The 27,500-nt window shown below is 43.4% G+C and overlaps 1 protein-coding gene and 1 long non-coding RNA gene across 4 annotated transcripts in view; both read left to right on the plus strand.

Annotated features, from left to right (window-relative positions):
- The window catches only part of LOC143297325 (uncharacterized), a 17,292-nt gene extending 1,170 nt beyond the window's left edge, over positions 1 to 16,122 (plus strand). Inside the window, exons 2-4 of the long non-coding RNA XR_013057249.1 lie at positions 509 to 562; positions 1,433 to 1,486; positions 15,619 to 16,122. This is a non-coding gene — a long non-coding RNA (uncharacterized LOC143297325). The remainder of the gene's footprint in view (positions 1 to 508; positions 563 to 1,432; positions 1,487 to 15,618) is intronic.
- Positions 1 to 19,116, plus strand: part of LOC143297006 (uncharacterized) — a 41,917-nt gene extending 22,801 nt beyond the window's left edge. For all 3 annotated transcript variants that reach the window (XM_076609124.1, XM_076609123.1, XM_076609125.1), the window contains one exon: positions 17,925 to 19,116. In XM_076609124.1, the coding sequence (XP_076465239.1) occupies positions 17,925 to 18,613 (689 nt within the window). In that variant the 3' untranslated portion in view covers positions 18,614 to 19,116. The remainder of the gene's footprint in view (positions 1 to 17,924) is intronic.
- Positions 19,117 to 27,500: the final 8,384 nt, after the last annotated feature.

Below are 27,500 nucleotides of genomic sequence, written 5' to 3' on the forward strand. Positions count from 1 at the left end.
ACATTGATAAATATACATATAAAATATACATGCATGTATATACATATACATGTAAATACGCTTGCATAGAATAGATAGATATTAAATAGATAGATATATAAATAATAAGATATATGTGAGTTTTAGGGTACAAATTCAAGTCAATTATAGATTATTTCATGTGGCAGTCTCATTACCTCAAAAGAATGAGAGAAAAAATATTTGCTACAGGGACAGACACAGGGCAGTAAAAGGTGGAAAGGTGTCAGTATGTTCCCCTCACCTGCATCATCAGTGAACTTGACCATCATTAACATTATTATTAACTGTTACGGCTATAGATCAGAGAAGGTTGCCAAACTGGCTGACAAAACTGTGTTGTGGGTAGCTGTTAGTGTTAGGTGCACATGTATGTTAAAATGTATGTATCCATGTTGTATGTGTGGGTATGTGTGTTAGTCACATTTTGTTGTGTGTATGTAGCATTGATCTAATGTGTTATATAAACAAAAGTGTTTGTGATTGACAGGATTATATGACAGGATCCATGACAGACTTGCCCTTTCACTGTGAACACTGAAAGGTAGGATCATCTTTTCTCTTTAGATGGCTAGCACAGTATGTAACAAATGACCTCAATTTCTTATATTTAGTGTTTAGTTGAAACATGGCTATGAATAGTATGATCATTATCATCATTAATATTATTAATATTAACTGTTATGGCTATAGATCAGAGAAGGTTGCCAAACTGGCTGACAAAACTGTGTTGTGGGTAGCTGTTAGTGTTAGGTGCACATGTATGTTAAAATGTATGTATGCATTTTGTGTATATTCTATATCTTTATTTAAATATACAAGTTGTAACATGTATGTAGAACTTAAATATAGATAGATAGATACATTGATTGATAGATATACATAGAAAATACACATGCCTGTATACACATATACATAGAAAATACACTTGCATATATTTGACAGATAGATAGATACAGATATAGATAATAAGATATATGTGAGTTTTAGGGTACAAATTCAAGTCAATTATAGATTATTTCTTGTAGCAGTCTCATTATCTCAAAAGAATGAGAGAGAAAACATTTGCCATCAGAGTAGACACAGGGCAGCAAAAGGTGGAACACTGCTGTGTGGCACCAATCCTATGTCATCTCCATCTGGAAAGGTGTCAGTATGTTCCCCTCACCTGCATCATCAGTGAACTTGACCATCATTAACATTATTATTAACTGTTACGGCTATAGATCAGAGAAGGTTGCCAAACTGGCTGACAAAACTGTGTTGTGGGTAGCTGTTAGTGTTAGGTGCACATGTATGTTAAAATGTATGTATCCATTTTGTGTGTGCGGGTATGTGTGTTGGTCACATTTTGTTGTGTGTATGTAGCATTGATCTAATGTGTTATATAAACAAAAGTGTTTGTGATTGACAGGATTATATGACAGGATCCATGACAGACTTGCCCTTTCACTGTGAACACTGAAAGGTAAGATCATCTTTTCTCTTTAGATGGCTAGCACAGTACGTAACAAATGACCAAGGTTTCTTATATTTAGTGTTTAGTTGAAACATGGCTATGAATAGTATGATCATTATCATCATTAATATTATCAATCTTAACTGTTACGGCTATAGATCAGAGAAGGTTGCCAAACTGGCTGACAAAAAACTGTGTTGTGGGTAGCTGTTAGTGTTAGGTGCACATGTATGTTAAAATGTATGTATGCATTTTGTGTATATTCTATATCTTTATTTAAATATACAAGTTGTAACATGTATGTAGAACTTATATATAGATAGATAGATACATTGATTGATAGATATACATATAAAATACACATGCATGTATACACATATACATGTAAAATACACTTGCATATATGGACAGATAGATAGATACAGATAATAAGATATATGTGAGTTTTAGGGTACAAATTCAAGTCAATTATAGATTATTTCATGTAGCAGTCTCATTATCTCAAAAGAATGAGAGAGAAAATATTTGCCACTGGAGCAGACACGGGCCAGCAAAAGGTGGAACACTGCTGTGTGACACTAATCCTATGTCATCTCCATCTGGAAAGGTGTCAGTATGTTCCCCTCACCTGCATTATCAGTGAACTTGACCATGACATGTCTTAGGCCAATGACAATTGGAATGATATTCTTCATTGATTAATGTAAACTTGTAGTTGTATGTAGTATATTATACCTGTTCCACAGGATACCATTCATGAAAATTTCATCAGCTATGCTTTATAATTAACAGTTGCAAATGTTTGTTATGTTGTTTTTTTTATATCAAGCAGATGATGACAGGCAGACCACTTAAGAATAGACTTTTAACCAGCATAAAGTTTCTGGTGTTTTGTTGTTGTTTTTTTTCCTTATATTTTTTTCAGATTCGTTGATAAATATTTAGATACTATGATAATGTGAAAACTTAGAATGGCAGAAGTTTTGTGTGAGAATGTAAGTTTTACTTTTATTAAGATCATACATTAAAATAAAGGATGTGAAATCACAAATGGAATACAGTCAAAATAGGTTATAAATATGATCTGACCTACTATTAATATATTCACAATTTACAAACATAAATATTCTGAACATGTTCATTTCAGCTGCTGCTTGTCATCGTATGCTGCAGAGACCGGCAGAGTCTGAGAGTGTGTGTGAATCAGATTCGCATGATTACTTGCAATTGTTTGGTAAGTGGATTTTTATTTTCTTTAATTTGTAAACAGTGTAATCACTTCTTAATGTGAGCATTTCAAATGTTCAGGCTTTTAGTTTTAACATTCTGTTATTATTTGTCTTAAATCTTATGGCCCAAAATCTGATTTGGTATCCAGTTTTTGTGACATGCTCTTTGAAATTATAACTTGATTATTTAGCTTTTAAGAGATCTGTTTTATTGCTTCATGCATTCAACATAATATTAATATACCATTTGGTGTCATATACTGTACCATGTCAAACTGATGCAAACTAGGCCTATGGTTTGCTCTGTTTGGCCAAATTTCGCGCGGCTAACGGTGAAAAGACGCCCCTCTTAGTCTGGCCCGCTCTTAGCCAATCAAACGCCTCTAACAGCTATAAGCGCTGAATCATTCCTTTGGCCAAGGCTCTCCACGCCATCTTGTCAGGTTTTCGCTCTGTCTCGTCTAACGCTTTTTTTGGCTATTAAGCGTTTTCATTTGGCCTTATTTTGTTGTATGCGGCTTGCATGTGTATTGTGCTTACATTCTGTGTACTCGTTTCGACTCGGGCCCCCTCGATTTCTTCGTATTTTCTACCTCTGAGTCGATCCTGTCTTTCCTTTCTCTGTTGGGGTTCGTTTTGTTCGCTGGGTGCTTACGCGCGGTACCATGCCTCGTTTGCCATCCTACGAAGGCAGGGATCATGATGCTGGCAGAGATACTCGCCAAGAGACTCTCCCAGGCCCGGAGCTCATGATTTCTCCCGATAGGGACCGCGGCGATGCGTCTGCAGACGCTGATCGCGGAGGGGACGCTCGTCCCGATAAAACGGTCATGAAGGGGACCGGGGGGAAAGGGATTCGAGCGTCACCTCCCGAAGTGTCCCAGCGCGAGGCGGGTGGAAGGGGGAGTAGCACGTCCTCTCTTGGTGGTGGGAACTCGCGGCTGGGTGCGGACTCCCAAGGGGAGGCCGCCCCCCGCCGTTATCCGGGTCCCCACACGGAGACGGCCCTCAGGGGCCCCAGTGCTGTTTCCCCTCCTCCCTCCTCGGTCGACCCCCCTCCCCCACCTCCTCCTGGGGGAGAAAAACAGTTGGTTCCGGGGGGGGACCTCCACTTAGCCCACCCCGGGCCAAGCCACCCCAGTCTCCCCACGGGAGGGGATTCTGGGCGCGTGGCAACCTGCTCTGCAGGTCTCCCCGCTATCCGGCCGGTCTCCCCTGCTGGGGGAGTCCCGCGCGTGTCAGGCGGTTCCGGGCAGTCAGACCGCCGGCCTTTCGGCCTGTCTGACACCCAAGTCGGACCTGACCTCCCTCCGACTTGGCCAGGCTTTTCCCTTCAACGAGGTCAAGGCACCAGTGACCCTTGGGGCTGGGGTCACGGGATGGCTGGTGCCCACGGGTGGTATCCCCCATTCTACCCGTACTGGGGTGCACCTATGGTGCATGCTGGGTTCCCGGGAGGACCAGGGACTAACCCCTGGTCCGCTCCCCACCGGACCCAACCCAGCACAGACCACAGAGTGACACACACAGCCCCGACAAGAGGGATTGACTCTTCGTTGGGCAGGTCGAGCTCCTCGACCAGTGTTAACACTACAGCCTCGAATAGGTCCTCTGTCAGCACGCAGGTGACCGCCACGGTCACTACGGCTTCCTTTTCAGGACCGACGGCAGCTGAGGGACCCCGCTCAGCCCGTGGGAGCCTGCTGGTCCCACCTACCCAGCCCTCGGTCCTAAAAGGAGATGAGTGGGTGTTCGTCCCCTCACAGCAGTCGTGGGTCCCTCTGGCGTCCAGGGACGCTCTCTCTGAGAAGGTGTGGCACCCACCATCCCAAGCATGGTTGGACCTACGGTCCACACACTCCCCACCCTCTTCGGGTGTCAAGGACATAACAGAGGAGACCAGGGTCCCTGCTCGGGATCGCCCCAGCTCATCCCGCTGGGCTGACCACAGCCCACAGGACGCCCCCGTGGGTACATCCACTTGGGATGGCACCCAACAGGGGATGGACTGTGAACAAGAAGGACAGCCCCTGTCTTCGGATGAGGACGAACAAGCAGATGAGCACTCTTCGCCCCCATCCCAGTGCGACAGATGGAGCCCACGCCTCCCTAGGGACCAGCCTGAACCAAACTCGGACTTTGCCGAGCTCGAACTGACCCTCCCCAATAGGGTCACACATGCTGAATCAGTCCCTCAGGCAACTTTGTCACCCTTAACCCTCCTACGGTCAGGTGACTCTAACTCCAGAACCACAAGGCGACTCAGAGTGCCAGAAATGGCTCAGGAGTGGCTTAATAAGCCAGCCCGCACCGTCAGGGGTGCTGCTTCCATCCCTCCTCCAGGCAGGGAGTCACTCTCTGCCCCGGGCGCTTTTGCCCCAGGCAAGTTCCTTAAAGATCCCTCCAAGGGAGGAGTGTGGTCCTGGTACACACAGGACCACCCTGCCTACAGGGAAGCAGAGCCCTCCGCGCAGGACAGGATGTTGGTCTCACAGCGCACCACCTTCCCCACCTCAGCTACTCTTCCCTTTAAGACATTTGCAGAGTGGGACAAACTGGCCCGCCGCTGCCTCCTCGAGGTGTCCACGGCTTATACCTTCTTTGACGCGTTCCTCCACAGAGCCAATGAGCTGTGGGAACGACGTCCAGTTCAGCAGGACACGGAGTCTCCTTCCTCTGGCCTGCCTGGCCTCTTCTCAGACCCGAGGTTAAACACTTTTGGCAATCGAGTAGCGTCTGGTCTCACGGCAGCTGCAGACGCAGCTACCAGCCTTCACTTCAATACGGTGCTAGCGCGGCGGGATGCTGTTCTCCGCCTCTCTAACATTCCAGTAGAGGAGAGGGCTGCTCTGCGGTCCATCCCAGCACAGCAGCACTCCCTCTTCGGCCAGTATGCGCCGCATTTTGTCAGCCACAGGGCAGAGACAAACCGGGAGGTGGCCTCATATTTAGCCCAATCCTCCCAGGGGCGCCAGGGTTCTATGCCTTTGAAGAGACCCGCCACCAGGGCTCCTCCATATACCTCGCCTCCTAAGCCAAAGCGGCGTGCTCAGAATCAGCGGCAGAGGAACAAACCACCTCATGGCCGTCCAAGCCGTCCGGCCATGCCCAAGGCCAGAAGGCAGCACCCCCAATGACTGGGCCCCGATTCAGCACCGCCAGTCGTTCAGCCCCTCCAAGTAGGAAACTTGTCCCGGCACGCGCATCAGTGGCGTGCTCTGGGACTCAACGACTGGATAGTGTCGGTGCTAGAGTCGGGGTACATGCTCCCTTGGGTGGGGGACCGCCCCCCTCTAAGATCCACTCCTCCTCCTTATGTGCCCAGCTCGATGGAGCAGGAGAGCGTCTTAGAGAAAGAGATATCGCACCTACTCCTCATAGGGGCGATATCTCAACTCTCGGACCCGGGCCCCGGTTTTTACGGCCGGTTGTTCGTGATTCCAAAAGTCTCCGGAGGGTGGAGACCAGTCCTGGACTTGTCCCCCCTCAACAGTTTCCTCCCCAAGATGAAATTCAAGATGGACACACAGGCACAGATTCGGGAGACCATGCAACAGGGAGATTGGGCGACGTCCATCGATCTGAAAGATGCTTATTTCCATATCCTCATCCACCCGGCATCCCGCCGGTACCTGAGGTTCGTGTGGAGGGACAGAGTGTTCCAGTTCTCTGCCCTCCCATTTGGTCTGTCCCTTGCCCCTTTCCTGTTTACCAAGGTGGTGCGGGAATTGGTGTCAATCGTCCGGTCGGAGTCCATTCGGCTCTGTGTGTACCTGGACGACTGGCTTATTCTGGCCCAGTCACAGGCTCTGTGCCAGAGTCATACAGCCAGACTTCTAGACCTGTGCTCCCAACTGGGCTTCATCACGAACCAGGAGAAATGCGATCTGTCCCCGAGCCAGTCCTTCGACTTCTTAGGGATGAGATTCGACACGCGGTCCATGATAGTCTCTCCGACGCCAGATCGGTGGGACCGTCTGGCAGGCCTCCTCAACCACTTGCGCCATTCCTCCCAAGCAACGGCGCGGACACTTTCTTCCCTCCTGGGCATGATGGAGTCCATGGCACCTCTCATCCCTCTGGGCAGGGTTCTCAAGCGCCCTCTTCAGAGGGCACTCAGGCTACGGTGGTCCCAGAGCACTCAGCCATGGGATACCCGGATATGTCTGGGCGAGTGGTTCCTCGAGGTGACATCAGAGTGGTTAACCACCCCTCTTCTGACACAGGGGGTGCCCATAGCCCCACCGACTCTTCAGGTGGCACTATTCACAGACGCCTCCTCCATGGGCTGGGGAGCCCACATGGACTCTCTCCATGCAGCAGGGACTTGGTCCCCGGAGGAGCGCCTATGCCACATCAATGTTCTGGAACTGGAGGCAGTTCGCAGGGCTCTCCAGCACTTCATAGCGGAGGCCAAAGGCAAGACCATTCGCTTGTTCACGGACAACACAACAGTCGCTTGTTACGTGAACAAAGGGGGCGGAGCGCACTCGGCAGACCTCTCTCTGCGGACCGAGGCTCTCCTCCGTTGGTGCCACAGCAGTGGCATTGCACTTTCAGCGAGACACATAGCAGGGAAAGACAACATTTTGGCAGATGCTCTCAGCAGGTCCAAGAGTGTCATACACACAGAGTGGACCCTGGACAAGGACACCCTGCAAGGAGTGTGGGAACAGTGGTTCCGGCCGATGGTGGACCTCTTTGCGACAAGGTTCAGCAAGAGACTTCCCACGTACGTCTCTCCAGTCGCCGACCCAGAAGCGTGGGCAGTGGACGCTCTCTCTCTAGACTGGAGCAGTCTGATTGCCTACGCGTTTCCTCCCTTTCCAATCCTGTCCAAGGTGATACGGAAAGCCAGGTTGGAACGCCCGCAGATGATCCTCATTGCGCCGAAATGGCCAGCCCAGCCCTGGTTTCCGGTCCTTCAGTCCCTGACACATGTTCCACCACTGGAACTGGAAACCAAACCTCATCTGCTGAGGCAGCCTCGTTCGGGCATTCCTCACTCCAATCCTCAAATGCTCCACCTGCACGCGTGGCTGCTGTGCGGGCGGATCTGTCAGCATCACCATTGAAGTCTTCCACCCCTCGGTCAGCCTCTGTGTCCGCCGCGCTGACCAAGGGGGGTGCCTCCTCCGACCTCCTCTCCATAGTCTCCAAAGCCAGGAGGGAGGGAACAGAGACTTTGTATGACTTTCGATGGAAGAAATGGCTGAGTTGGTGTACAGCTCAGAACATTCCCCCTACTAACCCTACGAGCATGCAGCTGGCCAACTTTTTGGCTCACTGCTCCTCGGTTCTCAACCTGTCTGCTAGTTCTGTGAGAGGGTACAGGTCTGCCATTTGTACCACTATCAAACAGCTAGGTGGTCCCGCTTTTGAAGCTGATTTCCTGCTCAGAGAAGTGGCTAGGGGCGCCTCTCTGAAGGAAGCTAGGAATCCCAGAAGAGTGCCCCTCTGGGACTTGTTCCTGGTGCTGGATTTCATTCGAAAACAGCCCTTTGAGCCATTGGGGACTATTCCTTTTGACCTGCTCACTCTCAAGACCACTTTCCTTCTGTTGCTGGCCACGGGCCGTCGTAGAAGTGAGATTCATGGTCTTAGTGGTCTGCCACAAGATCTAGCATTCCACAGAGATGGTTCCATCACTCTTCGTTTCCTTCCAGAGTTTCTGGCTAAGAACCAAGACCCCGAGGTCCCTTCCCCCTCTCTGAGGGTCAGACCTTTGTCGGATATTCTGGCACAAGATGATGAAGATAGGCATCTCTGCCCCGTTCGGTGCCTCAAATACTATTGCAATAGGTCTCGCCATAGGCGTTCTTCTCAGAGGCGCCTTCTCATCTCCCTCAATGAGAATTACAAGAAAGATATCGCTGCAGGCACCATTTCCCGCTGGGTTTCCCAAGTGATTCGTAGAGCCTACTCTCATGCACACAAGGATCTCAGCTGTCTTAATCCCAGAACACACGAAGTGCGGGCCATAGCTACTTCGGCTGCTTTCCAGCACTCGGTACCACTGCAGCATGTCTTGGAGGCAGCCTTCTGGCGGTCGGAGAATCCCTTCATCAACTTCTACCTCCGGGATTTCCGTATGACCAGGGCTGACGGTTCCAAGGGGATTTCCTTTGTCGCGGCTAACACTGCCGTCTCAGTTTCAAGGGCTCCCCATACGAACCAGTAGGCGTTGCCCTCCTCCATTTGCTTTAAATTCTGCATCAGTTTGACATGGTACAGTATATGACACCAAAAGGAGGAGTTTGTATTATACTCCATGTTTGGTGTTTACATATACTTACCATGTCAAACTCGAATGCCCGCCCGTCCGTCCCCGCGTCTCCGCCGTGGTTCTCATGGGGCATTTTCTTTCATGGCCACGGAATGATTCAGCGCTTATAGCTGTTAGAGGCGTTTGATTGGCTAAGAGCGGGCCAGACTAAGAGGGGCGTCTTTTCACCGTTAGCCGCGCGAAATTTGGCCAAACAGAGCAAACCATAGGCCTAGTTTGCATCAGTTTGACATGGTAAGTATATGTAAACACCAAACATGGAGTATAATACAAACTCCTCCTCTTTGGTGCGAACATCATGTTTACATTTGCTTTTTTTGTGTTAAGTTTTATACACTGTTCATAACATTCACACTGTGACATGTTTCAGTTAAACTGACTCTTGAATGACAGTAACTTAAAATTTAAAGCATTTAAACTACTTCTCTGAAGGCAACAACAACAGCAACAAGTGAACAACAACAACAACAAACAAGTGAACAACAACAACAACAACAAAATTTAAAAAAAAAGGAAACACAAAATAAACTTATTTTAAACAAGAGATAACATTTTTTTTTTTAACATTTACATGAAGTTGAGAACTTCACAACTTATCTTTCCCTGTCTTTCAAAAGCTGTAAACAGAAGAGGAGGAGGTAAGTGTCAACATTGTTTTGTCCATAAAAAAGTATGCATCAATAACCATGCAAACTTCTCATAGATGCAATCAACATAATATGTTGAAAGGGAAGAAAGTCAGAAAAACCAGAACAACAAATAACATTTGTGTTGTAGAATTAGTCCCCAAAATGTTGCAAATATGCAAGTTAGGGTAAAAGATACCATATTTTCAACAACAACAAAATATTAGTTGGAATTTGTCAATTTAAACAGGTTTTTGCAGATTATTAAAAATATTTGCAGCTGAAATTAGTGAAAAGTTCACAACAGATAAAATGCAAATTTAGAATTTTTCCTTTCATCACTTCACTACCATTCCACAGCAAAAAATTTTTAATATATCCTAAAGTAAAATGCAAAATATAAGTATGTGGTTGTTTTGGATAATTCCAGTAACTACATTAGAGATAAATAGAAACAAGTCATTACACAGAACAAAACAAAAACAGGAAACAGTTGTCACATGACCTGCTTAACATCATGACAATAACTAAACAGCTGAACTGTTTTTAAAGCACTTTTTAGCAGATGTGATATCAGTCTGACCCAAATATGTAATGAAATGAGTGAATAAACCACATAAGATGAACATGCAAAACAGTCAGTAAGATTTTGATATTTAACAGCTTAATGTGTCTGAAAGGTAATTTGCTCACAACTTTACACTGTGATGTTGTGATGTTATCTCTTTTATGAAGTGCCAAGCAGCCAAGTCAGGTAAATTACTCTTGATGACTGCTGTTTAGCATCTTGATCTTGTTTCCCCTTATCTATTTTCACCATGTAGAAAAAGATGGGTGATCTTGTATATTGCTCATATTGTTTGATTTTTCTTCTTTTTTTCACAACATGGACAGTTTCATCTAAGTTTCTCACCAACTAAATAAAACTGAACAAGACTGGTCCAGCTGATTCCTGTAACACTTCTGAATATTTATTGCACTGTTTTACAGCATTTATTTAGTGGAAATTGGAATATCTCTTTCTTTTCTTTGTTGAATCATTGAGTTGCCTAACAACTGTGTTGTTACAGCTTCTTCAATAAAAAGTCTTCACCATTTAAAAGAAAAACTAACGTGGTAAATAGGTGTTCACTTTCAGTTTGTGTGTTAGGAACAGGAAAATCACCTATTCTGGCATTGAATTTCTCTACAGGTTATGGACAGTTGTAAGGTGGATGATTCTTTATTACCTGGTCTGAAAATTATGGTAATACTAACTAAAGGTAACTTTTTACAATCATTGTATCAGGTTGTGTGGTTTATGCAGCTAGAACATTTAATTCAGACTGATGAGGCCAGACCATCGGTATTATAATTTTATTTGACAGGTACTGAAGACAGCAACTTTTTGGAATCAGCTTATTTGAGCAACTATAGGATTAACAGTTTTTAAAACAATAAAAGTATTCATTTGTACATTAAACTGTATACAGTTTGAAACAGTTTTCATATCCAGTTATTGTTTTTTTTTCTCTTTACTTTTACTCTTTGTTTTAGTAAGTGTTGCTGAATTGCATCTATACTTTGAATCTGCATGTTGTCAGACAACATACATTCTCCTGTTAAAATGGATTGTGAAAAGCGCATTCAATGTGAGGTTTGTCAAAAGGTGTTTAAAAGCACAACCACTGTAGTTAAACACAAATGCCCCTATTGTAGGTTTTGTGGTAAAGTTTTTTCAACATTTCAGCGGTTTCAGTCACACAAATGTTCATGCTTGCAGACATCACCTGTTACTTCCATTGAGCAACACAACATTGCATTCACCCCTGTGCAGACTGAATGGCAGGTACAGAAATGTGAGCAGTTACATTTGGTGTTCAAATGCAGCCTTCCCTCTGTAGAACCCAAAGTTGAGGCAGGAGCACCCAAACAGATCATCAGTATAAGGGGGGATGGAAACTCTTTTTTCCGCTGTTTGAGCCTGGCAGTCTGTGGGTGTCAAAGAACATTCTTTGACCCCTTCACTTTTCTAAGTGCTGTTGTTGCTAGATCACGGATCTGAAGAACATGTGTCTGTTCTGTGGGTAGAGTTTGATGATGGTGTCAGGAAAAAGACCCGTGAACAGAACAAACAGCTCTACACACAGAACATCAACACAAAGTGGACTCCTGTCTTCCAAAGTGTGAAGCAGTTTCGTGTTGGAAAACGTCAGAACGTTGCAGTTCTGCATAGACAGTTCCCTTTGACGGCTTACTCTGCTATCACCATCCACAAGTCACAGGGCTCCACACTGGAGAACGTGGCAGTGTCGTTTCAGGGAGCAGCACACCACCATCTAGTGTATGTGGCTCTCAGCAGAGCCAGAACTATGGCTGGTCTCCACCTGCTTGACTTTGATCCAAAGAAGATCAGAGTGTCACCAAAAGTCAAGCAGGAAATGAAAAGACTGAGACAAGAACCTGTTGTGCCCTGTCTGACTGATCTTCAGCAGTTTTCCACCACAGGGTTTGTGATTGTGTTTCACAACAGCCGATCACTTCACAAACACATTGCTGATCTCTGTGCAGACAGGAACTTGCTACAAGCAAGCCTCATGTTTATTTTTGAAACATGGGAGCATGAACAGGATGACCCGGAACACTACAAGATTGCAGATTTTACTGTGGTTGCCAGAAACACAGCTTCAGTGAAAGGCTGTCGTTCACATGCTGGTACACTTGTTTACACCAGAGATCACAGTCTGCCATTCAGTAGCAGTGCTAGCCAGAAGTGCAGCAGTAGCATTGAAATCACTGTGGTTGATGCCAGTACCAGCGTTAGAGGACTGGTTGTTGTTGGGATCTACTGTCCTCCACATGTCAGCATCACAGTTTTGTGTGCAGAACTCAGAGCAGTTATTCAGCAGGAGCTCACAAGTCACACTCATGTTATCATTGGAGGAGACTTCAACAGTGATGCTTCCCGTGGACTGCCTAGACCTCTTCAGGAGTTCTGTGAACAGTTCAGTCTGCAACAGCTGATCAAAGATCCCACCACAGACTATGACTCGACACTGGATCTGGTTCTCACAAATGTGCCTGAGCCAACTCCTGCTAGTGTACTGGAGTTGTGGTACTCCAATCATAAGCCATGTTGGATAGTGTATCTATATTGAAATCAGGATGGGACTTTTTTTTCGTTTTTTTTTAAGGCCTGGGAACCTTCCTTTTAAGTAATGATGGTTCTTGTGTGTGTGGTCTGGTGGTCAACCTTTTATCTCTTAATATATTTGATGTCATTACTCTTGCTTATGAGTATGACACGCTCTCTGTGTCTGTGTATCATCATCAGATTTCTCATCTGTTGTAGAGTTATTGAGAAAGATAGTTGGATAGGTATAGATATGTATGAAATATTTCTGTTTTATTCTTATGTGACGGGGTGGTAAGGTGGTGTTAGAGAAGGTGAAGACAGGTATAAGGTGTTAGCAGAAGAGAGCTGCAGCCAGGCAAGGTAGACTCGGGAAGGCGGTGCGCCGGTTTTTCTTCTTTTATTCTCTCATTCTTCCAGACCAGGAGAGTTCTCTATTTGTCTGGCACTCGCTCACTCCTTATATTCTGTTCCGCTGAACCGCAAAGCCAGCGCCGCGAAGCGACTCACGAAATCGGCCCTCCGTGAGCCTTGAGGGGCCAAGCTTGTGTTTGTTTGACCAAATTTGGCGGCTTCTGACTTTCGGCTCGGGGAACTAACATAGACATATTATATATCACACAAAACTACATGAAACGAGCATTTTCTTAAGCTAAACCATTTTCTACAAAAATAATGTAGTTAAAAACTAAACAAAAAGAGTCACTGAATGAACGAGCTTTTAACGAGTTCATGTATCATTTTTGTACATTGCAACAATTAAAACGTCGCGATATGTAATATAATTGCAACAGTTAAGTAACTGAAAATCCTGAATTTTCAACTATATAAAAATCATCTATAGAATCTGCTTCTAGAGTAAAGATTTTTTATGTCAAAATTCAAGAGAAAACTCAACGGACAGCTCCCGTGTCGGCACCGGTTGGGGTGCTTTTGGCACTTGTGATCGACAATGAAATACTTCGTTTAAACCAACTACAACACAACTATACATGTATGATGTGAATCAGATTGATAACAGAAATGCAAACATCTGCAAGACACGCTATAAAAATGTCTAGGTATTGTAAAAAGGTATTTTGCTCAAATCGGCACTGATGAATTCCAATGGCTTGAAGAAGAGAGAGTTTTGTGGGGCCGAAATACTGTCAGAAATTTCGTACTATCGCATGCCTATAACTTAGGTGTACACGGAAAGCGATACACGAGAAGAAAGCTTAATCATTTACATTGTAATGCACAATCTAAATTCCACGGCAGCTATATCGATTTATAGAAAACAAGGTATTTTATATGTTTCAACTGAGTGGATTTCGAAGATCGCGCCAAAATTCATTCACATAAATATTAGTTTAAAAGAGTTATAGGCTACCTGGCCAAATGATATCATTACAGTTGAGAAGTATGATCTTTCTGAAGTCCAATAACATAAAAACTATAATCTCATCTATAAGGAAGTGTTTATAATTTAACAAATGGATGAAAATCATCATGCGGTTCCGTGTAAAGGGAGATAACTTGTGACCGATTTACAACTTCCTTGTTAACCTTCGGCGAGTCACAAAAGTCGTCTGCTAAGCTGGCCCAACGAAGATTGTAGCCAATCCGGCTACACTTATCATAACATAATAGGGATGAAACATAAAAGGTACTCATTCCTTTTTGTCTTGTTTTGGGTGGGGGTGGGGGGAATTAAATTTTTCACTTGAGATTGACATACAATGATTCATTTTAAGATTCTGAAATGTTAATAAATGATACATGCTTTTTAACATATCATTGTCAGTGTATCTTTTTTTCCGAAAGGTGAGGGGGTGCGGTGAACAGTATAATGAATTGATGTGTACCTTTTTATATATGTCACAGGTTTCCAGTCCTGAAATTCAAACTGTTACAGTAACCTGGGCTTGAAACTAATTGTTCTTTTGTTGTGTGTGTTTGGAAAAGCATACTTAATTATGATACTTGATAGAATAGGTAAATCCAACAGTCATTGGCTGGCACCATAAAATGTTATCATTACAAAGTTTAAGTGTCCAGTTCAGCTTCAAGTATCTGCCATCAAACGGGTTGATAGATCAGATACATAACAAGTAGAAGTTTACACTCGCATATTAATTGACATTTGATCACATGCAGCCACAGCAGAAGCTTTGGACACTTGTGCATGTTGTTTGCACAAAACAGTGCGTTGCTGTGTTGGCATGCACTTTTTCTTAAATAGATGCCTTGATCAGGAAATTTGGGATTGTTGAAAAAACTTGCTTCACATATATGATGTAGATCTATAGCTCTTTCTCGTGAGATGGTCCATTCTAATTTGAAGAGGGTTTGTGGTGTGGAGGGTATACTGCCTTGTACTGGTGTTGTAGGCATGGAATTATGGTTAATCAGCAGACAGTGAAATGTCAATAAAAATTGTAGCATAAGAAGAAGACCAGATTTAAATGCTTAAACAGAATCCATTGTTTTACTTTTTTTTCTTAAATTGCAAACTATTCAGTAAACATTAGTGCTAATATATTGTGTTTTACAAAGTGAGCTTCACATTGGTTTGTATATGACATTCTGACAAATGAATACATGAATAAACTTGAAATGTTACTACCCCATGGAACTGATACCTTGTCGTGGTGGGGTAGCTTGAGTGCTTCAGTGACCTGTCGAGCTATGTCAGTTGATGTGTCACATGCCTCGTAGGGCCTCCCATGCTGGACAGGTTGTGGGTATTTGTTCCACAAACTATACCAGCTGGCATGATGCACGCATTTTTGGGTTTCCCTTGCTGAAAAGGTTGTATGGTAGAAGCCCGACAAAATTCAGTTGCAAACACATGTCTTTGCATATTTATCTCTTATGACTGACAATTCGTCGTCCTTCTGTTTCAGGAAATGGACATCAGCTAGGACAGGAACAACAGAATCTTCTGTGAGAAAACCTGTATGCTTTTGATCTAAATAAACACAATACAATACAACATCGTAAGCCTCTGTTGCTTGATCAGTTGATGTTTGGTTTGTTGAAGGTGCTGTTTGTGTGCCCCTGTGGGGATGTCAGGGACTCTTTCCATTAAAATACTATGCCCACCCTCTGGAAACCCTCTCCTGAAAATTTATCATTTTATATGTCACTTTTCCTTTTCTGTCATTTATTACTTCAGCCATGCTATTCATTCCCATCCATTTTTTTCAAGATAGCCATGATTATTTATTTTTCTGGACTTCATAATTGTGCATTCTTGCAAAGCTGTATTCAAATTCGGACCTAGGATATACGAGTTGCCTGCTGGCATTTTTTTGTTTTCTATGCCTGTTATGTACAATTTGCGTATTATGTATAATTATGTCAATGTTCAGGTTTGATTGGTTTACTCTATCGATAGATTAATGGAAAGGCCAATTTGATGCATGTAGTTATATGTGCATGCATACGACTATTCATGCACATACACACACACACACACACACACACACACACACACACAAAATCCCTCCCCCCCACACCCCCCTTTTTTTTTATATACAAGATCAAGATCAATATTATATGACACACAGTCACACACAAATTGGTTTTTTTTAATGGCTAACTCATGTTCAAGATTTTAAATCCCAAAACTAAGTTCATGGCAGAAACTATATTACATATTTAATTCAGCATTTTTATGAATGAGAAGTAGCCAAAATGAAAACCATCACTGTGGTGATTGATATTCAGTGTCCCAACACATTTACCACTCTGAATAAAGTCCACAACTTGCTGCAACACAAGCAGCCATTACTTACATCTAACCGAAGTCACGCTTACCAAAAATAAACAACAAAAAACAATAATAATAATGATATTAAAATAAGATAAATGAAGATATTTTAATATCTAACCAAAGTCACACCTACCAAAAAAAAAAAAAAAAAAAAATGATATTAAGATAAATAAATGAAAACAAGAACATCACTACAGTTAAAGCATTTCAGCTAAAAAGCTGGCCCAGTGCTTCCCTCATTGAACGACAAGCAACCTCCAGGTTGATGACCACTCCCTCCAACCACCTGAGCTCATCTTCTTCCACCACCAGTCAGTCATTTCAGAAACCATTTCCATCAGTACATTCAAAATGTCAGTTTCTCAAGATGGTGGCATTAGAACAAACTCATATATGTGCTAAACCACGTCTACCACACAGATGCCTGATCAGCAGCATAACCCAATACATCAGGCTTTGAGTGCATGCATATGTTTGTGTACCCATCGGGGTAGATTTCGTCTGCACAACTTTTGCCAGAGGACAAACACTTATGTTGCCATGGGTTCATTTTCTGTGTGCAGTATGCTTCCTGCACATTAGATTGGTGTATCGTTGCATGATTTTAAATAAAGTATGAGAAAACGGATGAGACATGGATTTCAAACTCGGACTGTCACGGTTAACAGTGTAAACGCACACTGTCTCTCTCTCTCTCTCTCTCTCTCTCTCTCTCCATTGTCAATCACAGAGTATTGGGAACCGGGCTTTCACCAACATAGACATATTTCATAAGGACATGGAGTGATTACCAGGTATATAATATACTTGCAATTTTCCTTTCTATGCATTGAACCAAAAAGTTGTCATTTGGACAGGATTCACACATGAGCCATGAAGGCTTTGCCTCTTGTTCAAGTGAATCACAAGTGAGTCTTGAAGGCCTTGCCTCTCTTGTTTTTGGGTTGTTGTTGTTTTTTTTAAAGGTACAGTTGATTTGACAGCTCGCTGAAGTTTTTTTTTGTTTGTTTGTTTTTTCCTTAGCTACACTTCACTTTTCAACACACTGCAGTTTGTTGCTTTAGCTGCACAAATATTTAACTCGCTGTAGTTTATTTTTTTCAATTACACTTAATATCTCAACACGCTGCACTGTATCTTTTCACCAATACTGAATCTTTCAACCCGCTGCAATTTTCTGTTTGTTTGTATTTTCATCTAAAATACATTTTTAACTCACCATGGCTCGTTTCTCAACCTATATCTATTTTTCTAAAACAGCTGTAGACTTTTGGCTGGTTGTTTGCTTGCTTGCTTGTTTGCTTGCTTGCTTGGCTTTTTGGATGTTGTTGTTGTTTGTTTTGTTGTTGTTTTTGTTGTTGTTGTTTTTAAGCCACACGTAAACTTTCAATAGGCTGCAGTTTGTTTTTCACAGACACTTTTTTGTGCTACCAGAAACAGTAGAAACAGTGGACCAGGAGGCAGCGACAGTGGAGTCCAAGGACGAGGTTCCAACAGTGCCTGGTTGGGACGACCCCATCCTGACCAGACCCCACCTCCTCACCCTCTACTACCCGTCCGACACCCCGGTCAAGCTCAGCAGCCGTCTTCCTGACCTCATCAATAGGCGGAGCGGCCAGACCATCGTGATGGGGCGGGGGAAGTACCTGGACGTGCTGCTCAACGACGAGCACATGCCCCGCTGGTTCGTGGAGCTGTGGTGTCAAGTGGAGAAGGACGGGAAGGTCAGGTGGTTCATCAGGAACCTGAGCGACAAGAGGGTCGTCTCCCTGAAGCTGAACGGCGAGAAGAGCATCGTGAGGGGCAACGAGGTCAAGGAGCTGATCGACGGGCACAAGTTGAAGCTGGCCACGCTGGTGTTCACCGTGCGGATCGAGGAGGGGGACCTGGCCAGGGTGAACACAGCGTTCCAGCTGCAGTTCCGCGCCTCTAAGGAGGACGGCAGCTCGGAGTATACCTCCGGCAGCTCAGGGTATTCCTCCGGCAGCACGGGCGGCTCGAAGTATTCCTCAGGCAGCTCGGGATTTCCCTCCTCCTCCATTCGGCGGACCTCCACCTCTTCGGAACTCAGCAGCATCATTTCCGCCTCGGAGCTGGCCGATCGGGAGTACGACAGCTGTTGATGGATTGTCCTGTCATGCTACGAGGAGGGAGAGGAACGATTATGCAAAAATGATGCTTTTTCTTTTCTTTTCTTTTTTTTCTTTCCTCTTCGGTGTTTCATTAATTTGTTGATTTTGTGCTGAATAGCGTCATCTAACGTTCCCTCAAAAGAGTATTTTACGGTGACCATTGCATCGTATTTTCATACACATCGAAAATGATGATGTTAAAGCCTGAACCGGACTATAAATGGCGGGCGATTTGAATCAAGCCAGTTTCTCACCAGAGTCTGACACTGTGACGTCGGTGAAGGTTTATTCAAAATAAAAGCCTAATAAAGCTACGGTTTGGCTTCATTTATGGCAGAGAGCGAGATTTGCCTAGCAGCTTCCAATCTAGACCTGAATTGACTTTGGAAAGTACAAAATGTGTCAGCTACACGTAATACAAAATTTGAATGCAGAGAAAAGGGGCGGAGCTAGAGCCGTTTGTGTTTGCGCTAGACGTGTCTGTCAGATAAAAATAGCACCAGCACGTGGTACTGTCCGGTGAGAATTGGAAAGCATGCAGACAGCCCCTCGACGTTGGCAACCGTAAACGACCACATTGTGTGGCAGGAGTACACGGATATCTTTCTCCGCTAACAGTGAGTCGGTCTTTGTTTTGCTTTCACCTCCCACATGTTTACATTTCTACCGGACACGTGCTCGCGCTTTTTATAGATAAACTCCGCCCCTTTCCCTTTTATGGATAGGCTCTAGTGCGCATGCGCAACCGAAACCTTGCTCTCGGGAGTTAAGACTTTAAGGGAAGCACTTTTTATCAGATTACCATGATACAAGAGTTCAATACGCTGCTCGTGTTGTTGTTAAGTGTTTCTTTATCTGAAATTTCAACCGTGTCTGTCTGTATGCATGAAGAGTGGGTGGGTTGGTGGAAGGGTTGTATGAGTTTGAGTGTGTGTGTGTGTGTGTGTGTGTGTGTGTGTGTGTTCCTATCTCGGTGATATTCACAAAGAAAAATCTGTTGTGACAAATAATGCAGTGCAACTAAATGCGACACAACGCGACACGACGCGACACCTGCAATATGCGTCTTCATTCCTGATATATATATATATATATATATATATATATATATATATATATGGATGATAAACTTTGAGGGATATGGATATCTATCATTATATTTGAAGACTCATTCGAATGACTTATACAACCATTCGCAGTTGTTATGCTTAGAATATCATATATGTATGTCACTTATATTGTGGTTATTGTGTTGTTGTTGTTGTTTTTTTACTGTGGTTTTCTACAATTTGTCTTCCTTCCTTTTCCAACACATGTATTCATTCATTTATGTCATCTTGTCAATTGTCTATGTGTTATAGAAATGCGAAATAAATAATGAAAAAGTGGAAAAAAGCAGTTTTTAATTCCCTTCACATGTAATGAATACAATACATGCGCACACAGCAGAAGCTAACAAACACAGTCGCGAGTTACTGTGTCCATTTCAATCTATACTGCTTTGATTTGTGTGTGTGTGTGTGTGTGTGTTAAACTTGTTAAAAAGAAAAATCCAAACCCTTCGTGTGTGTGTGTGTGTGTGTACATTTTTTTCCTCCAAACAACATTCTTTAGCATGAGATTAATCAGTAACTGGCAAATTTAAATTTAAATTTTCTTGACTTTTTCCCTGGCCCACATACTCACCGTCCCGCCCCCCACCCCCACAAAAAAAAAAGAAAGAATTATGAAATTATTCCCATATCTGTACTGCTCTGATTTTTGTGACACTTCGTGAAAAGAAAAAACCCAAACACTTCGGGGTTTTTTTTTTTGTGTGTGTGTGTGTGTTTTAGCCTAGCAACATTTTTAACATGAGATTAATCAGTAATATTGACAGATTTTACATTAATTTCGTGACTTTTTCCATTAGCCACACCCCACCAAAAAAAAACAACAACAAAACACACAAAAAACCCAAAACAACAACAACAACAACAAAAAGCCTACCACAACATTCTCTCAGGTCAGCTGGAAGGGACACCAGGCCGGCCACACACGCCGACTGGTTCAGACATGCTGATCAAGCACGCCCTCCCTCATCAGTGCACGCGCCAAGACCGAGGACCGAGAGAGCTGGCGCTGTACGGCCTGTAGCTATCTCCTGCACGTGATGCTGCTGATGCAAAGGATGGGGTTGGCGGGAGGGGGAGGAGGTGCCGGCGGCTTGGGGGAAGGGGGGGGGGGTGATCGAAGAAGAAGAAACAAAAGTGAGAAGAAGAAGAATTGAGAAGAAGAATACTATGACGACAATGATGATGATGAAGATAATTATAATGATGATGAACTGAGAGGAAAATAGATACTACGACGACAATGGTGATTATGATGATATTAATGATGATGAACTGAGAGGAAGATGAATACTACGATGACAATGATTATGATGATATTAATGATGATGAACTGAGAGGAAGATAAATACTACGATGACAATGATGATGATGATTATAATGATGATGAACTGAGAGGAAGATAAATACTACGATGACAATGATGATGATGATTATAATGATGATGAACTGAGAGGAAGATAAATACTACGATGACAATGATGATGATGATTATAATGATGATGAACTGAGAGGAAGATAAATACTACGATGACAATGATGATGATGATTATAATGATGATGAACTGAAAGGAAGATGAATACTACGACGACAATGATGATGATGATGAATTGAAAAGAAGATGAATACTACGACGACAATTATGACGATGATGATGAAGATGATGAACTGAGAGGAAGATGAATACTACGATGACAATGATGATGATGAAGATAATTATAATGATGATGAACTGAGAGGAAAATAGATACTACGACGACAATGGTGATTATGATGATATTAATGATGATGAACTGAGAGGAAGATGAATACTACGATGACAATGATGATGATGATTATAATGATGATGAACTGAGAGGAAGATAAATACTACGATGACAATGATGATGATGATTATAATGATGATGAACTGAAAGGAAGATGAATACTACGACGACAATGATGATTATGATGTTGATGATGAATTGAAAAGAAGATGAATACTATGACGACAATTATGATGATGAAGATGATGACCTGAGAAGAAGATGAATACTACGATGATAATGATGATGATGATGATTATAATGATGATGAACTGAAAGGAAGATGAATACTACGTTGACAATGATGATGATGAAGATGATTATAATGGTGATGAACTGAGAGGAAGATGGATACTACGATGATGATGATGATGATGATGAACTGAAAGGAAGATGAATACTACGATGACAATGATGATGATGATTATAATGATGATGAACTGAAAGGAAGATGAATACTACGATGACAATGATGGTGATGAAGATAATTATAATGGTGATGAACTGAGAGGAAGATGGATGCTACGACGACAATGATGATGATGATTATAATGATGATAATCCGAAAGGAAGATGAATACTACGACGACAATGATGATTATGATGATGATGATGATGGTGACGAATTGAAAAGAAGATGAATACTACGACGACAATTATGACGATGATGATGAAGATGATGAACTGAGAAGAAGATGAATACTACGACGACAATGATGATGATGATTATAATGATGATGAACTGAAAGGAAGATGGATACTACGACGACAATGATGATGATGATGATGATGATGAATTGAAAGGAAGATGAATACTACGACAATTATGACAATGATGATGATGATTATAATGATGATGAACTGAGAGGAAGATGAATACTACGATGACAATGATGATTATAATGGTGATGAACTGAGAGGAAGATGGATGCTACGACGACAATGATGATGATGATTATAATGATGATGAACCGAAAGGAAGATGAATACTACGACGACAATGATGACTATGATGATGATGATGATTATGATGATGATGATGGTGACGAATTGAAAAGAAGATGAATACTACGACGACAATTATGACGATGATGATGAAGATGATGAACTGAGAAGAAGATGAATACTACGATGACAATGATGATGATGAAGATAATTATAATGGTGATGAACTGAGAGGAAGATGGATACTACGACGACAATGATGATGATGATGATGATTATAATGATGATGAACTGAAAGGAAGATGAATACTACGATGACAATGATGATGGTGAAGATAATTATAATGGTGATGAACCGAAAGGAAGATGAATACTACGACGACAATGATGATTATGATGATGATGATGGTGAATTGAAAGGAAGATGAATACTACGACAATTATGATGATGAAGATGATGAACTGAGAAGAAGATGAATACTACGACGACAATGATGATGATGATTATAATGATGATGAACTGAGAGGAAGATGGATACTACGACGACAATGATGATGATGATTATAATGATGATGACTGAATTGAAAAGAAGATGAATACTACGACGACAATTATGACGATGATGATGAAGATGATGAACTGAGAAGAAGATGAATACTACGATGACAATGATGATGATGATTATAATGATGATGAACTGAAAGGAAGATGAATACTACGACGACAATGATGATTATGATGATGATGATGATGAACTGAGAGGAAGATGGATACTACGATGACAATGATGATGATGATTATAATGGTGATGAACTGAGAGGAAGATGAATACTACGATGACAATGATGATGATGATTATAATGGTGATGAACTGAGAAGAAGATGAATACTACGATGACAATGATGATGATGATTATAATGGTGATGAACTGAGAAGAAGATGAATACTACGATGACAATGATGATGATGATTATAATGATGATGAACTGAAAGGAAGATGAATACTACGATGACAATGATGATTATGATGATGATGAACTGAGAGGAAGATGAATACTACGATGACAATGATGATGATGATTATAATGATGATGAACTGAAAGGAAGATGAATACTACGACGACAATGATGATGATGAACTGAGAGGAAGATGGATACTACGACGACAATGATGATGATGATGATTACAATGATGATGATCTGAGAAGAAGATGAATACTACGACAACAATGATGATGATGATTATTATTATAATGATGATGAACTGAAAGGAGGAGGATACAGAAGTGAGAAAAAGAAGAAGAATTGAGAAGATGAATACTACGACGATAATGATGATGATGATGATGAACTGAGAAGATGATGAACACTACGACGACAATGATGATGATGATGATGATGATGATGATGAACTGAAAGGAAGATGATTACTACGACGACAATGATGATGATGATTATGATGATGATGAATTGAGAAGCAGATGAACACTACGACGACGATAATGATGATGATAATGATGATGATGATGATAACGATGATGATGACAGAACAGAGAGGAAGAAAGGAGAGAAGGAAGGAAGGAAGGAAGGAGGGAAACAAAGAAGGCAGAAGAATGCAGGACGGAATGGAATGATGGAGAAGAAGGAGAGAAACTGACGACGACGACGGCGACAACAACAATAAAACAATAACAACATTAACAACAAGAAGGATGGACGCTGCCAATTAGTCTGATTTTTTTTTTTTTTTTTTTTTGGGGGGGGGGGGGGGGGGATTACAAATTACAGATTACTTTATTTTCTCAACAAGAGAAATTCATTTGTGGTGTTAAACACATAAACAATAATATTGAAATCACAGTCATTCAACGTGTATACATAAAAGACATAAAATCTTTTAGATGGCGATCCATGCATACAATAAATAATCACAGTGGATAACAACAACACAACAGAAACCTTTAAAAGGTAGCTTAGAGTAGATCATACATACATCATCACAGCCATACATCTGCAATACAAAATCATTCAAAGGATATGAATGAAATAGGCATGAAATAGCATACTAAAAGTAGACATAAGACATAAAAAAGATAATAATAACAATGCAATTCAACAATACTTTGATTTAAGATGTCAGGTTCATATATGTGTCATATATATACTTAGACTTATTCATTTATATATTCATTTATATACATTTCACGCGCACGTACGTGTACTCACACACTGCCGCACACACACACACACGCCTAGGCACACACGCACGCACGCACGCACACACACATACACACACACACACACTGGACACACACACATGCACACGCACACACACACACACACACACACACTGGACACACACACATGCACACGCACATACACACACACATACACACACATACGCTACACCTGCCCTTCCCCCTGCACACTAAAAAAACAACCCAACACACACACACACACACACACACACGGCACACACACACACACACACATGGCACACACACACACACACAACACGCATACAACACACACACACACACACACACACACACACACACACACACACACACACTCAGTAACACACACGCAACATCCGTCCTCTCCCCACACTTCGATCTCCCACACACACACACACCAACACCGTCGCCCTCACCCACACACTAAAAAAAAGAACCCACCCCCCCAACACACACACACACACCTACACCTTCACCCACACACTAAAAAAAGAACCATCACACACACACACACACCTACACTTTCACCCTCACCCACACACTAAAAAAAAAAGAACCATCACACACACCCCCACACACACACACCTACACCTTCACCCTCACCCACACACTAAAAAAAAGAACCATCACACACACACACACACACACACACACACACACACACACACACACACACACACACACACACACACACACACACACAGGCAGGCAGGCAGGCAGAGACTGACAGCCAGCTCCACGTTATGAAATTACCCGCGGACAAATCACCGCGGCCAGGAACGACAACCGCGGTTATCGATGAACGCCCCTGATATTATATTACGGGCCTGCCGTGCAGACAAGTCGCCCCAGCAGTCTGTCAACTTCCAGCGTGAACGATAATGATGAAAATCTGTCTCCCCCGTTCCGTTCATCGAACTGGTTCTCTTCGCTGACGGTCTTAGTGTTAGTCTACTATAAACAGCTGCGAGCACCTACAGTACGCAAGCATGCACGCATACAGGCACACTGACCGGCCGGATGCCAGTGCGCGCCGGTGCGCATATACACACAGTAAATACACACACACACACACACACACACACACACACACACACACACACACCCCGGGCCCGGCCTCCGTCTCCTCCTCGTCCCCGCCCCCGACACACACACCTACTCCTCCACTCCCCACCCACACACTAACCCCCCCACCCCCAACACACACACACACACACACACTAAACCCCGTGCCCCGCCCCCCCCCTCCCCACGCCACTTCACGCCACCTCCCCCCCCCCACGCACACACACACACACGTCTGATATCACAGGAGTGACATTTAATTGGAATCTACAACCACTGCTACGACTTCACACACTATACAGGCGCAGGCGCACGAAGAAGGATAGATACAGACAGACAGAGACACAGACACTGACACTGACAGTGAGACACAGAGAAAGAGGGACAGAAAGGACGGGGAGAGGAGGTGGGGGTGGGGGTGGGGGTCGGAATCCGCCTATTCTTTCCTGCTCGCGCGTGCGCGCGCGCACGGCACACACACACACACACACACACACACGCGCGCGCGCGCGCACGCACACACACACACACTGGGGGTTTCAAGGCTATATATCTTCTTCAGACCCTCCTTGCCACAGTTATCAGATGATAATTATACAAAAATGAATATATCCTGACTGTCCCAGCAACAGGATTTGTGCTCACACAACTGATTTCTTTGGGGACTTGTTATGTTCGCCTTTGAGGTCAACTAAACAACTCAGTTAAGCAAATCGTATTAATTTCTAAGTGAAGCAAATAATTTGAACAATAAATATGGAATGTGCATGCATCGGGATAGAACACCGGGAATTATAAACATCATAATCTGTCACAAAGAGCAACCGAAACAATTTACGCCTTTTTTGGGGGGTGGGGGGGGGGTGGGGGAGTGGGGGTGTGTGTTTAATCTTATTTCTTAAGGAGATGAAAGTTTGTTGTTATTGTTGTTTGTTTTATCTTTTCATTCTTCATCAGGCTTTTGGTCCGCGGAATCAAGTGGAGGATGGATAGATTGGAGATTAAATTTTCATCCAAGTGCTGACAAAAGTGATGTGCATCTCGCCGTTAAAATTTTTTTTTTTTTTTTTTAAAGGCGGGGTGGGGGTGTGTGGGGTGTGTGTGTGCTGAGAATGGAAGACTGCATCAAGGGAAATCACTGAGAACGAATTTGGCGTGCACGCTACACTACCTCGAGATCGTTCCGTGAAAACGGAACACACACATCACGGAAGAAAAGGTTTACGTTGCGTGAACGGTCAGAAGCTGGAAGGTGACGGACGGCATATATGTCGATCTGTTTTGCTTGTTTGTTGTGGATGCCACCCTCCCCAGCCCCCCCCCCCCTCCTCCGTCCCCCTTACACGATGTCAGTGGCGGAGGAGGGGAGATGGTTTATGGGGGGGGGGGGGGGTGGGTGGGTGAGGTGGGGTGGAGTGGACTGGAGGAGGGGATATGGCTTATGGGGGTGGGGGTGGGGGGGGGGAGAGCTGGGAGGGTGGCGGGGAGGGAAGGAGGAGGAGGAGGGAGGGGTCAAGAAGGAGAGACGAGACTGAGCGGGGGGGGGGGGGGGGGGGGGGACGTGGGGAGGTGAGGGGGGGGGGAGGTATAGTGCAGCTTATATTAGTGTGAAAACGTCCCTGCCGATGTCAATGCGGGGCTGCCTCATCAGTCAGAGTCTCTTCACTGTCATCCTCCTCCATTTCTTCATCCCTTTTCACTCCCCCCACCC

This window comes from Babylonia areolata, chromosome 22, assembly GCF_041734735.1.
Source record: "Babylonia areolata isolate BAREFJ2019XMU chromosome 22, ASM4173473v1, whole genome shotgun sequence".
Classification (NCBI taxonomy): Eukaryota; Metazoa; Mollusca; class Gastropoda; order Neogastropoda; family Buccinidae; genus Babylonia; species Babylonia areolata.